Source organism: Salminus brasiliensis, chromosome 2, assembly GCF_030463535.1.
Source record: "Salminus brasiliensis chromosome 2, fSalBra1.hap2, whole genome shotgun sequence".
In the NCBI taxonomy this organism is placed as follows: Eukaryota; Metazoa; Chordata; class Actinopteri; order Characiformes; family Bryconidae; genus Salminus; species Salminus brasiliensis.
Window position 1 is genome coordinate 37299254 of NC_132879.1, and position 16986 is coordinate 37316239.

Consider the following 16986-nt stretch of genomic DNA (forward strand, 5'->3'; position numbering starts at 1 on the left):
ATCTGGTATTGGCTATGTTAATCCCAATCTAGTTCAGAGTGTGAACTAGATATATGAACTATAGACATATGAAATCCACCCCCACCCCCCCAATCCATCCATCCATCCACCATAGAGTGTGAGGATGTAACCCAGTCTGACAGACATAATGGAATTTCATTAGGCCTGCGAAACCTGTGGAGACTCTTGTTTTCCTATAATTTTCTTACACCACTTCCAGAAATAAAACATTTTTGCAAATTGACTTTTGTCCCTCAATCTCTCTCCTTCAGCACGGAGAAAGCTCTGCTCCACTGAGCAGGGGTAATGAGCTTGGGCAGGTGACGTTGCAACCCCCTTAAAGAGGTCCAAAAAAAGAAAAAGGGGGGGGTGTGCACTAGCAAAAGGGCAAGAGAGCACAAGAGAAATTGCAAGCAGGAGAGGGAGAGATGGAGAGAGACAGAGTGAAAGAGCAAGAAACAGAGTGTGCAGGATCAGCCATCTGGAAAGCAGATGATAGATTTAAGGGGTTTCACTCAGCGATGTCTCGCTAACTAATAGTTTGTCAGGGCTGCTCTGGAACTTTGTCCAGAACAAACTTTCCACACTGGCGGTGCCGAGAGCCATTTCAGAGGCCATACCGCATGCACCCTTCACCTATGAAGATCTAGGAATCTTTATTAGTGGACATATGCAGGTCCTATAAAAAACATACAGCGATTATTTGGCGCATTAGAATCATGAATGATTTTTTTTTCTTCCCATTTTTGCTTTCAGGAAAGCTACATTCCACCACCTTATTTATCAACAGTGCACACAAAGACCCTACACATCCCACTTTCACAAATTTCAGATTACTGTGTTTAATTCACATGCAAGATAGAGTGTGTGGGAGCAAGCTCAATAAGCTAAAGTATTTTGAACTCCAACGCACCTGCATCAACTAAAAGCTATTAGGCATATGTTTTTAAGCTGGCTCACTATTCAAAAGGGAAATATTTCTTCCTGTAACACAGAGCCACCCAAAGTGCTGGACGTGCGGGGACGTTTGATTTGCCCTAGCAAGAAATTCACGTTCATCACAGTTTTGTCTCTGTCTCTCTTTTGACTCTTGAACCACCACAAACACTGTACATTGGTCCAGCAAGACCAAAGGAAAGATTAATGGTGATCCTCGGAGAACTGGACTGCACTGTCAGCAGCACTCTGAGAAAAATGCAGTGCAGTAAAAGTATGGTAGTTTTGGTAGTAAGTATGGTAGTAAGGTTTTATGATCATGGGAATCTGCTTGACCCATGCACCCTCCCACCCTCAAACGGATACAGTTGGAGGAAGGGAAGAGGGTTCGGTAGGGGATGCCAACATATGGTCACATAGTCAACATACTGACGCCAGCCCCCTCATACTCACTGTCCTTGTTGCTCTTACCGTATTTACCAGGTACTACACAGATTTAAAGTTGTATTCGAATGGCATTTGCCTCATTTGTAATCTGCAGTATGTGATTGCAGCCCCTTTTCATTATTCTACATGTAACTGAGGTCACTTGCGTACCATTAATGATTCCATCCGTTACCTTAACCAAACACGGGTAACCTACTGAACTGCACTGTTTAATATTCTCAACAATGAAAATGATTATGCCAAGCAAACTCTATACTCTCCCACTTATCAATATTAACAGTTTTCTGTCTCAATTACAGCGCAGAAACAACCCCACAAAGAGCAACAATGGCCCAGGTTCTAGATTACATAACGGAGCGTGAATAAGCTAATTTCACAGCACAAAGCTGTCGTCATAGGCTTGAATGTCATTTAGTGCATTTTTTTTTCCTTCCTCCCCCCCCCTCTTCACAGACACACACACACACAGACACACACACACACAGACACACAGACACACACACACACAAATTCATTCTGACAGCTCTACAACACACAGCTCTATTGGGAGAACGGGATTTAACAGCCAGGGGTACTGGCCTCGAGTTGTGACCCTCAGCATCAGTGGTTAGACCCACATTAGAGAGAAAGCATTACGACCACTCTCAAATCAAATAATTCATTTTGATGATCTGTTGACAATGTCAAGATATGGTGCACATTAAAGGGTGACCCATCTGTAAACACAGTTGGGGTGTTGTCTGCAGAAGAAAAGAGGCAGGTGTGAAGACCTGAGCAACTCTGACAAGAGTCAAATAGCTATGGCCACACAACCGGGGCTGAGCATCTCCGACATGACAAAGCTGGTAGGGCGCTCGCAGTCAGTCAGTCAGTGTATACACACAGACGGTGGTCAAAGCCAGCAACAGGTTGTTAAGCACCCAAAGTGCATCAACAAGTCGAATTCTTTTTAGGAAGGAACGGCTCATGTGCAATCGGACCTAAAACTAAGATTATGTGTGTTAATACGAGAGATTAAAGAAGCACATGATGACACTTCAGCTTGTATCTTTACAGCAAAAGATGTGATCTGTAATCCACATCTGTAAGCCAGGTAGGTGTAGGTAGTCTATCTTTAGCCTGGCTTTCTTCTGGATCAGCATCTCAGCTCAGATGCTCCACCAATATTCAAATTGAACTGCTGCAAATGCAACAGTAAACTTTTGATTGGATTGTTGGCGAATGCATTTGTAAAAGCAGAGCGCGGTAAGAGTATTGAACCATAAACATTGTCAAATTTCAAAACTATGCGTGTGCTCTCCTGTATTTGTACGGTTCGTTTTTGGTCCATGCGGAAGAGCAACAGCGTGCAGTGTATCGGTCATAATGTTTTGGCTTATCAGTGCATGTTTAAGTGGGAAGGGTAAGGCGCGTATAGCTGAACACGGGGGCTTTGCAGGCTTATATCCCAGAGTGAGAAATCTAATGCACTTTGGCTAGGTGTAGCGAGGAGAGGCTGTAATCCATATTTTATGGATTAAAATGTGAGCTCCCGGGTCCGCAAAAGGCTGTAACACCCGCTAAAGCGCAGTCAGGGGAGGACTTCATACGGCTGCAGTTGCTATCCACTGCACGCCCCTGCTTTGTTCGACCACAATTCCATGGGATTGCAACTGCACACACGCACTACACATCCCACCATTTATTAAAATAAATAAATACTATATATATATAAAATAATAAAATAATAAATATAATATAATAATATAATAAAATAATAATAAACAACCCACAAACACCACAACATCACAGTTGTACTCTGGATTTCAACCGAAGCTGGTAGTGAAGTTGGGTGATCGAAAAATGCAGGAAAACCTGCATGGGTGTCCAGCGCAAAATAGGAAAAATAGAGCAAGAACTTTGCTTCTGTGCACGCTCACGTAAACACAGACATCAAACACTTCTCGCTTGCTTTCCTCTCCCTCCCCTTCACCTCGCATACACACACACAGACACTTGCGAAACTCAAACGCTTGCAGTATACTCACTCCCACATAACAGGAACCACTTTGAGCGGGCGGGATTATCCGAATGTGCTCTTTCCTGATAAGTGGATTAATGCAACATTTTCATTTGACTTTTTCGCTGAGGCTGAGACCCTCTACAGAAGTGCTACTTATAAAGTTAGCCAAATCTAGCTTTGGATTATGTCATGAGTGAGCGCTGTTTCAATACGCAAGGTTGGGGGGGGGTGGGGGGGGGCTGCTGGTAAGGAGGCTGGAAAGGAAAGCGCTTCTTTGCGGCTTTCGTTCCGTTTCCCCAGCGCACAGTAAATTCCCCTCTCTGTGCCCATCCTCTCAGCGTTCCTTTCAAAGGAGAGAGCATGGCCTGAAACGGACTCCTTTCCGGCTCTCCCTGCGCGTTCCCCACCCCCACTCCTCTTCCTGAACTGGCAGTCGAAGCTAAGCAGGTATGAAGGCATGCTCAGATGCATAGGGATGCAGCTCAGTTTCTACACGACGTGACTGACTGCTGCATGGAGCTCCGATTTCTCACAACTTTAAAAAGGGTGCGGTGGCCTGTGTGCGAAGGCTGTTACCAAGGAGATAAAAGCAGGCTTCAGTCCATCAATTCACACAGGACCTGGGCACAAGCGCAGCTATTTAATGAAAGCTAAGGGGGACTGGAGGCAGCAAACTGAGCCTCATAAAAGCCCTGCAGCAAAAGAGCTGCCCAGGTGATGAGGCGACGTCTGCTGAAAACCCATTCGGCGAAGACGCAGCATTTACGACATTTTGGGGGAACACGAAAATCTGTCTACTTTTCATGTTAAAGAGCTTCTGTCACTGTAAAGGACCCCTTTTCACCCCACACTCCTGTGTGATGGATTTGTCAAAAGTTTATCCCTGCTGTTGCCAAGGTAGCCAGAGAGAGCGTTTCTCGCCTCACAGTCAAAGGCACCTTTATACACATGCACACAAACACCAACAGGAAAATCTCAAAAATGCTTTCCATACATATATATATATATATATATATATATATATATTTCAGCAGAAGACCTGGATTACTAACCTTGGGCTAGCACCTGTTGGCTTGTGTGAATTAACAAACTATGCATGATGGCAGTTCCTACATTGCTAGACCAGGGTGTAAACACACACAGAGATTAAAGAAGAGCATGAGGACACTTCAGCTTGTATCCGTACAGCAAAGGATGTGATAGGTAATCCGCATCTGTAAGCCAAAAATAAGTGTAGGTAGTTTCCATCCATCATGAGCCTGGCTTTCCTCTGGATCAGCATCTCAGCTCAGCAGCTCCCCACCCTTAAGGAGAGGAGTTCCTGACAAACTATGCATGGTAGCAGTTCCTACACTGCTAGACCAGAATCTGAAATCAAACCTAACAGCTAATTGTGTTTCATGGGAATAAGCAGGAGCTTATCTCCAGTTCAGATTCACCATTATCTGTTTATACCTGGGGCTGATCAAAAATGTAAAAATCCCAAATGCACCAGATTTTGTCTGCGCAAATGCCAAATCTATGCCTCATCATAAAAGCAAGCTGGGGAAACATCCCTGTAAAAAATTAAACAAAAAGGGTGTATTTGTTGTGCTGTATGTGTGTAAAATGCACAGCACACATGCACTTCACAATCAGGTTGTGTATCAATGGTTCTCACAGCATGACCTTTCATTTCCCTGCGTGCTTTAAACTCAGAGCCATAAACCTCACTTTATGCAGCCCATTATTATTTAATAAGGCCCTACATGATGAACAAGTGATTCTGCCCACAGCCCGGCACTTTTATTCACCTAATGCATTTCACAGGGCACAATTACGGTGGGGGACCTGCGGCCGACGTAACAGAAAACGCATCAGAAACTAGTGGCCTTCGTTCAAGATATAAGGCTTTTAAGCAGGCTTCAAAAATCCAGGTCTTGCTACACAACCTTCAGGAATTCACTTCAGTAACATGACTAGAAGTGTGTGCAAGAGGAAAAAATAAATAAATAAATAAATAAATTGGAGATTGTCGCACCATTGTACAGGAATCACAATGTAAAGCAGTTATCTAGATCTAGCACAAAGAAAAGCTAATCTATTCCAACCCAGTGCTGACGCCTCACCTTCTTTCCGATCAGCTTCTTTCTCAGGAACTCTCTGGCCTCGAACATGTAAGGAATGTCGTACAGTGGACGGAAGCGCTTGTCCTTGTCCTTGTTCTTCTCCTATGGGACAGAGGGGGGGAGGGGCATGGAGAGAAAAGAAGAGAAAAAAAAAAAATTCAGTATTTCCCCACATAAGAAACCCTCTCGCTTTTCAAGCGTTCGTAACACTTGACTGACAAAATCCACTCTTGAGCGGCTCTCAAGAAAAATAGGCCTACTTCGACTTTTCTTTTCCTACTAGTTTTTCCCTCCTTAACAACCTCTTACACGCCTCTGGGTTCACCCCATATATATACACATTTGAATCTCACAGTATTCTATTCACCCCCACCCCCCACTCCCCACTCCCCTCAGCTGAGCCTGTCAGGTTGGGCTCGGCTGAGGACGGGTGTCATCGTGCCGATCGGATCAGAGCTCTCTGCTCTGAATGACACGGTCCCACACAGCTAGGCAAATTCTAAACTGGAAATAGAGCCCGATTTGCATTTTATTTCTGTTCAAATCCAATTCTTGTGCCAATGAAGTGTCAGAAAATACTCATTTGAGATTGCTGCACTGCAGATTTGGCCTGAAGAACATGAATTAATATGTGGTGCCCTAGCCATTTGCGGCGGTGTTAAAAATAGAAGAGTGGGAACGTTCGGTGGAAGGAAAACTTGTGTTCCTGTAAGCGTCAGGTGTTTGGGCTTGCTGATGCTGCACTGCCAGAAGCTGCGAGGCAGATGGAAGTTTCGAGATTCGGTTCATTCAGGGCAACGGCGCTCAGAGTTTCGGCCTGGACAGAAGAGTGCAGGGAACTATGATTCATGAAAAAAAGAAAAAATATATATGTTCAATGCCCTTCAATAATAGATGAACGAAAGAAATTCAAAAAAGGTGTTAACAGCAGTCTAATGCTATTGCCTGTGGGAGAACTTTGCCCACAGAGTAAATACTGAGGCATTAACTTCTACACATCATTTTCAAAAACTAAATTCATCACATCAAAAAACACATTTTTATTCTCATGCTCCAATTGTACTGATTGCATAGAATGATTAAAGCTTGAGAGAATGAGGTCACTGATCATCCATTTCAGAACCAGAGTTGTAGCTGGATGTCTGTCGTGGGAGCACCAAAAAAAGGCCGATGTAATTCAATAGAAGCTGCCAACAAGAGAAACTGCATAGCAAAATATCATTTTAAATAAATTACCATTTTTTTTCCTAGACAAAGTGCCTAGCGCCTTTCGGTGAGGATTCCCAGAGCATAGTGAAATTTTATTAAGCCTGCACCGCAGCATGCAAAGGTTTAGGCAGTCCTGGTTGAAATTTGTTACTGCGAAGAGTTACGTGAGTAGAAGATGAACTTATCTCCATATGGCAAACAGTTAAAGATGAACCATTCAGTACAACATTAAAAGCAAGATCAGTGTATTTTATTTGAACAATTTCAGAATGGAAATCCAAATGACTCAAGCATTCAAGCAACTTAGACCAAGGTCTTAATTAGTTTGTTAAAGCTATGGCTTGTTTACAGTTGTGGAGAAAGGCCAGGTGATGCACATCTCAAAGTTTCAAAAATAGTCACTTATCAAACCTTGTCCCAACAATCAGCAGAAATATGCTCCTCTAAACAGCTGCCTGGCACTTCTATATAAAAACTAAAAAGTCATATTAAATAATATGACTTAAGGCTAAAAGATGAAGCAGATTTCATTTAAAAAGTTGTGGTGTGGAAGACCAACAATTCTTGAGCTTATAAGATTGTTAATCAAAAACACTGCTTGACTGCTTCCTTCATGGAAGAGCCATCAGAAGAAAATCTTCCCTGCATCCTCACCACAAAATCAGATGTTTTCCAAAAACATCTAAACAAGCCAGAGGCATTTTGGGAAAACATCAAGCACATATTTGGATCTACCATGCTTTGGGCTTGTGTTGCAGCCAGTGACAAAGGGAATGCATTATATATATATATATATATATTTATTATATATATATATATATATATATATATATATATATATATATATATATATATATATATATATATATATATATATATATATATATAAACACACAAAAAAAAGCTTTTTTTTCCCCCATCTTCAGCTTAAAAAAAAAAAAAAAAAAAAGGATCGCTTCTACAGCAGGATCTTCTAAATAGCTTGGCGACCACAAGCACATTTAAACTAGTGCAATAGCCATATTAATGGTTAATTTATTTGTAGTAGTAGTTTATTTACAACGGTTAAAATATGGTGAAGATAATTTAACACCACAATGAGTGCATTTTCCAAAATGTATACATTTGAAAGAACTTTTCTGTATTTACGGCTTCCATCAGTAATACATATTTACGCTGCTTGCAGGCTAAGGGCAGAGAGCAACCAGACACGTTGGAAGCAAAACAGTTGCTTGTAACAATACAATGAACAAACACGTTTTCTGTTAGTGGTCAAATCAAGTGAGGAAAAATAAGCTCGGCCCAAACGGTGCAGATCTGTGCCAGTACAAGAATATGAAGCAAGAGCTCAAAAAGGATGAGACACAAAAATCCTGCCGGGGAAAGGAAGGACAACCCACTTTCTACCCAACTATAAATAACCACGGCGATTCCTTCTCCCCAAGCGAAAAACAGGGGGAGGCCGTCCAGGCTTGTGTTCAAAACACTCACACACCTTGGGTCTTATGTCACCTTGTCCAAGGTTGAAGTGGTTGAGTGTAGCATTTGCCACGTTCTCCACATTATATGTGGGAGCAAGTGGTTCTCAGAGACAAATCAAACCCTTAAATAATCTACATGTGCTGCTGCTGAGCAGACACGGACCGGTCGCACCTTGTGACCCATATGATCAGGTTAACGCACTTTAAACGCTCACATGGCATAACATACGTGTCTGACAGAGGGGGTCAGGGGACGTGTAGCGTTAGTCATGCAGCATCACATTACCCATAGACTTGAAGGCATGGATTCAGCACAATGCCCTTTCTATTTCTTTTGATCAGGGAAATCAGGGGCTGCCAGAGCTCAGAGAGGGCCCACTGACTGGGAGGGAAAGGAAATGTCTTTTTCATTGTATTCGGTAAATCAAGCGTGTGCTGCCAGGACAGGGCAGGTTAGCGAGTGAACCGTAAGAGGACATATGTGGATTTGAGGAGCAGACGGATATGACAGCTTTTCACTGATACTGGGCCACAGAAAAAGGCCATTTTCTGTCACGCATATTAAAAAAAAAAAAAGAAAAAAAAGGAAAAAAATTTAACTTTACTCTTCAATTCTGTCCTGTTTTTACAAAAATGGCTAATGCTCACGTGGATAGCTGATACCTGGTCCATACTTTGACTGTTCACCTAAAACACTGGCACCTTAAATAATGTGTGTTAGACTGAATCCAAGAGATGCGACTGTCCAGTGAATTCTGCAGATTCCAGAAAAGAGCACTTGCATTCAATTCGGAGAGGGGTTCACTTTAAACTTAAGGCATTCTTTGGGCTCCAAGGGTCAACTTGCAGGTAGAAACTGATTAAAATTCAACTTTTGTGGCTGTGTGCTGACCAGAGTGTCAGAGAATGCAGCAGACTACTAATATATTTTTAATATGATCATGAAGTATCAATACACTAATACACATTAAATAAACTGGACAAATTTAGATTTTGGGCAGTTTTGCAGACAAACAGTCGGTGTTGCTGTAATGCCACCGCTACTTGAATGTTCTCCTGTAACATCGAAAGAACTTTAATCTGATGCATGTTTAAACAACTGCAACTTTCAATAGTCTATTGGGCTACCACTATGGCCCAGGGGGGAGTCAGTAGTTCAAATTCCTAAGCCAAGCAGCTTTGCCATCAGCAACCGGAATCCAAGAGAGCACAACTGGCCGTGCGCTTTCCAGCAGGTCGATGGAGCTCCTGAATCCCTCTTAAAAGCAACATTGATCGTGACGCAGGCGCCCGTTAGCTTGGGACCCTACCCTCCTATTGGCTAGCATTGCTAGAGCTAGGGAGAGCTCCAAAAGGATAGGTTAATTAGCGGCTCCAAATTGGGAAAAAATGGCAAACAAAAGCAACTTTAAATCTGATATGCTTTTTTCAGTATTTTATTACATCCAAGGGTGCGTTCCTTCTGAATTCTGACAGCAGCAAGCGACTCTTTACCGCCATGTGCTCAATGAAGCCTGACTGTGTATTACATTTTCAACCACAAGTCAGCATAATGGTTGAATACTCAATGAAAGCAAAGACGCTACTTTCTCAAAACATAGCTATTCGGTGGTGTAGCAGGGTTAAACTAGAGATTTAAGGGAGATGAGAATCTGAGAATCTTGTGTCACCAGCTGTGAAATTGCTGGCCATGCCTTAAAGTGCGGAAGCAGACATGCAGACACGTTATTTCTATTGCTATAGTGCAAAAACAGGACCATTTTTAGAATTCTGAACGAGTGATCAACACAACATGACAGTGTGACTGTTCTCCTTTAAGACGGCATTTCACTCACTGGCCCCACAGTGGCCTCATTTCTGGTGCATCACATTTGTCATTCTTCCTGTCAATATACAAAATGAACAACTGATTGCCTCTGAAAACGAAACCCAATAGAACTCCGACTACAGCGTTCATCATTAAGCTCTTTGACATGTCTAATGTGTCTTCTCAACAAGGACACAGGGTCAAATGCAAAACCACACTTCCATTGCTGTCCTTGTGCTCTAGCAGACCCATCTAGCCTGACTGTGCATGTTCAGTTGAACAGCTATCATGCATTATTCACATTTACTAGAAGAACGCTTAACACTGACTACTAAAAAGTTCTTTTTTCCAAGATGTGGGCTGTTTCTGCACTGGTCAAAGAGAGCAAAAAAGTTAGCCAGCTAGTGGGCTAGCATTCGTACTGTGGGTCAACAGTAAAGCTTGTGCAACTAAGCACAGAGCCTCTGGACCACTGCCAGTGTTCATCTCCACAACCCAGCAACCTTAAAACAGGAATTTGGAAATAAGTGAGTTTGGCCTACAGGTCAGCTTGCAAAGACCGCCTATTGCAACTACACAAAGTTCAACTGCTTAGTCGGCGCCCGGATCATGTTTTTTTTTTTTTAAGCGAACCAACAGCAATAAAGAAAAGCTGGCATAAAACAACAAAACTCCAATCAAAAGTTTATGCTGCAGAAGGCCGTTAAAAAGAATATCCACCCTCGATATCTGCTGTACCTCCCGGCCTCTCAGCACACCAAGTCTTTTTAATGAATGTTGAAAGCACTTCCTGAGTCAGCATCTGTCACCATCAGTGACAAGGAAAATTTCTAAACAGAGGAGTAGTAGTAGTAGATGAGATTTAGGGAGGCATTACTGTAATTCCAGTAGTTACCACTGTAGTTTCGAATGGATCACTGGTTCAAATCCCGGGTCATGTTGCTTGCCATCGGAAGCCTCTTAGGGGTGGGTTAAAGGCACTTCCTCCCCACATCACTCCTAGTGTGACATTGGCCAGCACAGGCAACTGTTGGTTGTCATCTCAGAGCTGGGGATCAGTGCTTTCCTCCAAGCGTGCTGGCTATAAGGTCACCTAGATTTCAAGGGCTAGGCTAGCTCTACTTATCAACGACTTCTGAAACATATCTACAGATTAAGATGTATTCATATAAACAAAAGGGAAGGCAACCTGCAACACCAGCAGTCTTCTATACATACAAGGTAAATGCAATTACCGATGTTCATTACTATCCACTGAAAACGTTCAGCACTTTTTCTTTGGTTGCCTAGAAAAAGTTACTTGAGGACTGCTATTTCCAAGCCGCACAGTCTCAGTAAATCTGAGGTCAGAATGATGACAGGGCCTCTTGGTGACATTCCCTGTTTAATATTCAAAGCCACGGCAACGGCAGTGCTTCAGCTCTGTGTTTACACTCGCTGTCCTGGTGGAAGGTGAACAAAGGACAGAGCCTAGATTTCTCTTTCTGCTTCTACCTGCACTTCTCTTTTAGCGCGTAGTCAACCAATTCTGCAGCTCGCACTCAGGAATCAGTGCAACTCTCAACCGGGGCGAATATAACATGTCATGACGAAAACATTTCTGATTAAACATTGAGCTCAAAGCCTTTTGACCCATCCTACGGGAACTTCTGTTTCCTGACTTAGTACTACAAAGCACTTCTGCACTAGCAAAAAGAGGGTAGAATGGACCATAAAAGATTAATGTTGGGTGACTATTAGAGGAGCGTTACAGCTGCCGCTTGTTGAACCGGTGGACAACACAGAATTCAGAAGCTTGAAGCCATTGTTTCATGCGAGGCACTTCATGAACCTGGCTTCTCTCACTCACTCACTCACCAATTCACTTTAGCAGGTGTCCATGCAAGAAGGCTCTCTATTCGCACCTTTTGCTTCACATTAATGACACTGTGTCCTTGTTTTTAATAAAGGGCCACTCGTTCAAAGTTGACAAACAAACAAACAAAAACATCGTCAGTCGATACCCAGCTAAAACGTCCAGCACTGCTCCGTTTCTCAGAAGACCACTCATTATCTTCCCATTACTGCACAACATTACACACAGAAAGCACGATCACAAACACCAGAAAAAACAGCCTAATATTTATTAAAGAAGCAAAGCTGTTTAGCATATGAGCTTAATTTATTTTTCATAAAGCCATTCGGTAAGCGTTCTGCATACTTTTTCGTGGACACTACGAAGACCTTTTTAACAGGTCCACAAAAAAGAATTAGTCTGCAGCTGGCAACTAAATCCATTAAATGATGTATTAAAAAAAAAGGTTATTATATTACATCCATATGGGCATCTGATCTTTAACCCCAATAAAATCTGTCGGGATTGTCCAACTGTTTAAGGCCAATACCAGCACAACGCACTGCTTACTCATAATCCCAAAGTTTTAATTAAAAACAAATTGAACAGTTGATATCTGGAGAGTTCTAGTGGCTCATAACCGATACATTAGGCTGATACACCACATCACTAATTCATAACATTTAGATTACTGTGTTGGCATGTTTAAATAGCTGCCAGATGTGAAATAAATGATTCATGCAACATTTGACAGCTTCAGAGGACTACAGTTCAGTGACCCCTGAGCTAAAGCACTGAAACAAAGACCTGATCCAACATCTGATTGGAGGAAAGTTTGTTCCTACATCAACCATTACCAAAACAATGACCAGGTCAGAGAGCTCTGCAGCAGAGTTCTCAGCCAATCATGTGAGAGATGAGTCACAAAGCCATATAAGGACCCTAGACAGAATAAATCATATAAAAGACAAAGCACACAAACAGGACTTGATTAAATACACACAGCCCATAAAAAAAAGAAAGCTGCACACAAGACATGCACATAGAAGGTAAATCATGCAAAGTCATGCAGCTATGAACCCACTGTTCTAAAGACAAGACTTTGGCTCTACTTCAAAATTTGGATCCCGAAATTACCCTGCAGACCTCACACAAAACACACACTCACACATAGTAGAAGCAGCTATGAGTCATTGAGCTGTTCTGACAACCCCTCCCTCTCCATTCCCTCTCCTTGTGTCCTCATGTGAATCCCGAAAAAAAAAGCTGACACTACCACATAGCTCAAAATAGCTCCCAACAGCGCAAAATAAGCCTCAGTCTGGCCCAGAGAGAGGCAGGAAGCAAAAAAGAAGGGGTGGGAGGGGGGGGTGGAGGAGAGGGACAGGTCATCAGCAGCACATGAAGTCACGTTTCACTGCAGCCTGCGTAAATGGTCCAGCGGCCTGTCAGTCACTGCGTACTCTTTGGAGTGTGCGCTTGTGTTTGTGTGTGGGAGAAACGAGGGATGGGGATGGAGAGAGAAGACTGGACAGCAGCTGTCAGGGTTCATCTGTGCACTGGTCAACACAACAAAGCCCCTGTAGAGCTCACAGCAACAAGAGAGGAAGGGTCCAGAAGGAAACACCCAGGCTGCACCAAGATCACTTTCATCATTAAGACAATGATAAAAGAGAGCGCGCAGGAGCACAAGCATGAAATGACTGAGACTGAGAGCAAGAGAGAGAGAAAGCGTGAGGCTGATATCCAGAAAGCCTATGAGAGACTGAGGGGGCATAAGCGTGCCAAAGCATGTGAATGCGAGAGCACAAAAGAGGGCAAGAAGGACAATTTTCTTCCCCAATTTTAGCCAATTACCCAACCCACTCATTAGTACTCTCGCCTAATCACATGCAATGCTCCGGACACTGGTGACAACTGACGCATGCCTCCTTTCAAACTGCTGCCCAGACGCCAACATCAGACTAAAGGTCTGCAGAAAAAGACAGAGCCATCCACCCACCAGGACAGCAAGGCAAACTGGGCGCTCTTTGGCTGCAGCTGCTGATGGCATGCAGTACGACCCGGAAATTCGAACCAGTGATCTGCCGGTCATCACACATTACCTATTCTGTAACAGTAACTCTGTAAATCCATCCATATTCTCATGTACATACATATGCTCACGCTACTACAGTACTACTACCCACTGGTCTTAAATTTGTCCCTTTATGAACAATCTGCGTAAAACTTGGGAACGAACAGTTTCATATAGAGATTCAAAGATGCAGTGACCCCATGACCTTCATATACTCCTTTAGCAGAGCACCCAAAGCACCATCAACAGCGATAACGCATCCCCCTCCCCCCTTCCCTCTCCTCCTCTTCATCCATCTCTATGACATAACCGAGTGCAGCAGAGCACAAGAAGCATGCTGTTGAAGCATCTGGCGCAGTTCGGCGATACAGCAGATCAGGGCTGCATGTTACCGTCGAGGGACTGGTAAAACGCTGCTGCATGTACATGGAATACACCCAATCAGTGCCGCAGCCACAGCACCGTTCTTAGCGTAGCATAGTGTGGTCTACTAACACAGATCAGGCTCAAGCCTTGGACTGCATTTGACTGCTCAAGCCCTGGAACTTTAGGACTGGGCACACAGGCGACCGTCCATATAATCATGGCAATGTGGGGAAAGCGTGCATGTGTGCGTGTGAGAATGAGAGGAAACACTTCACTTCAGGCAGATGTACAATAATCTCAGCACAAATTCCAGCATCAAGAGGATTTCAGAGAGAGTATCAGTCTCAGTAAATACTTCTCTCTCTCTCTCTCTCTCTCTCTCTCTCTCTCTCTCTCTCTCTCTCTCTCTCTCTCTCTCTCTCTCTCTCTCTCTCTCTCTCTCTCTCTCTCTCTCTCTCTCTCTCTCTCTCTCTCTCTCTCTCTCTCTCTCATTTCTAACTCGCACCAGTGAGAAAACAAGGCAATATTGTGTAATTCCACCAAAGCTTTGCAGCACTCTTTCAAGAGACCCCCCACCCCCCACACACCTCCCTTTCAATTCTGGCTCACATCCCCTGCCACAGAAGCATGTGTGCGCGTCCTGAAACACATTTCCAATATTTGTTTTTGAACAGTGGCTGATCTGATTAATCACAATCTAAAAGCTACTGGAATCTACATGCCTTCAGATCTCATTGCTTGTCAGAAACCTGTATCCATAGATACGGAGCCCCAGCACAGCGTGGCAGTGTATTTTTAACAGCTCTGAATGACGCCCTTCTTTATTCTCCCTTTCAAACTCATCCTCTTATATCAAAGAGCTGAAATATATTACTGCGTCGGAGCGTCAAATATACAGCGCTGCCAGTCGGAGAAATAATAAGCACGTTATTTCTAGCCGTAATTTGTTGGCAAAGACGGAAGCCCTGTAGGATAACTGCACTACCGTATGCTAATGGGCTTAAACCCAGTCTTGCTAAAGAAAGCTCCTTTTCTAATTTGCTGACTCAAAACAGTTGTTACGGATAGGTCAGGGGTCAAAAGCAAGGAAGCCAATTACAGAGATTCCTGCTCATGCAGACACTTGAGCATTCAGCATTTTTCACTCGCCATGATCGCTCTTCTAGTGCACACAAGGATGAGGACAACTAGCCAAATGGACAGTAATTCCGATTCTAGGATGCGTGAATGCTAGAATGGAAAGGCACTGTGGTATATATGGGTTATGAATGTGAGAAACCCTGAGTGAGTGCGGCGGACTTCCACGTGGCACTTCCAGCATATTTAGAGATGCTGAACTATAAGCAGTGGCTTACTAAAACCGAACACCACAAATTTGAGCCTAACAGACTTGTTTCACAAGTTGAGTCTGTGGTTTCATGATGTTGGCGTAAAATTCTGATCCTACTATCTGTGTGCCTCAACAGAAATGGAGATGCATCAAGGCCAGGCAACATTTTTCCTTGTGCCTTCAGTTCTCCAGTTCTGGTGAGCCAGTCTCTACTGCAACCTCAGCTTTCTGTTCTTGGCTGACAGAAGTAGAACCCGATTGTCTTCTGCTACTGTAGCCCATTTGTCAGCCTGTAGCTTTTGTGGCAGCTCCAATCAGTGTGTCGATTCTCTGTTGACTTCAACAAGGCAGTTTTGTCTGAGGAACTGCTGCTCACCAGATGTGTTTTTTAAACCTGTATTACACAGCTGGCACAAACACTCATGCCACACTCAAAATCAAAGAGATGACGACCCCCCCCCCCCCCCTTCTTATGGTTGATTACCTGAAGCTGCTGGCTTGTATCTACATGCATTTACACACTGCACTGCTAACACATGTTTGGCTGATTAGACCATTATTAGAATAAGTAGGTGTACAGGTATGCCTAATAAACTGTTCAGCAGATGACTTGTGCTTAAATGTGCTAAGTGAATAAAAATTCGTTAAGTATTCTCTCCATGATTATAGTAAAATAAAATAACAAGAGGAGCTGCTCGTAATATTTGCGAAGTGTTTTGTGCACATGGGATCCAGGACCTAGGACAGCGACATCATTTGCTGAGTGGTTCAGATTATTTTAAAGGAACAGATTTCAAATTTCATGATGAAATATCTATTATAATGAATCCTTCCTTTTTCCCTGGCTAACATTAACAATACTTTTTCAGGGACCCTTTGGTATAATGTTAGGAGAAGACTAAAGAAACAAGAAAAACCCATTAAAAAAGGTCCAACGTCCTTTTAGTGCAGAGTATCTGCGCGTAGCAAGCCTAGGTTCATTACCTTTCCAGCACTAAGCCTAAAAGGGTATGAACATGGAGATTCTCAGTGTGGGGGCATGAATGAATCAAACCCAATTGGCTGAACTTTGAGAAACATTATTCTCAAATCTATACACAGTGGAATCCAAGCCCTTGTTGAGTTTCTGATGCCCATTAAAACATTTTTATAATGTGTATTTCTATTAAGCACATGTGATGTAGATATAAAAAGGTAAGCATGGCCTGTAGTTGCACTGCAGCAGTGCTAGAATCAGGTAAAGCAGGGAGATGTGTAGGGTTCAGCCCCAGTCTGCTCCCCCTGGTGTTGAGATGAGTGCACTGAAGCTGAAGGAGACTGTACTCTGCAGACTCTTTGAAAGATGCATGAAGTGACTAGGAACGCCCTTTTAAAACGGGGTGGGTTGGC

General features: G+C 43.2%; 1 protein-coding gene across 1 annotated transcript in view; it reads right to left on the reverse strand.

Moving 5' to 3' along the window:
* snd1 (staphylococcal nuclease and tudor domain containing 1) overlaps positions 1-16986 on the reverse strand; it is a 165126-nt gene that overhangs the window by 133757 nt on the left and 14383 nt on the right. The window contains exon 11 of the mRNA XM_072672570.1: positions 5494-5595. Coding sequence (XP_072528671.1) covers positions 5494-5595 — 102 coding nt within the window. The remainder of the gene's footprint in view (positions 1-5493; positions 5596-16986) is intronic.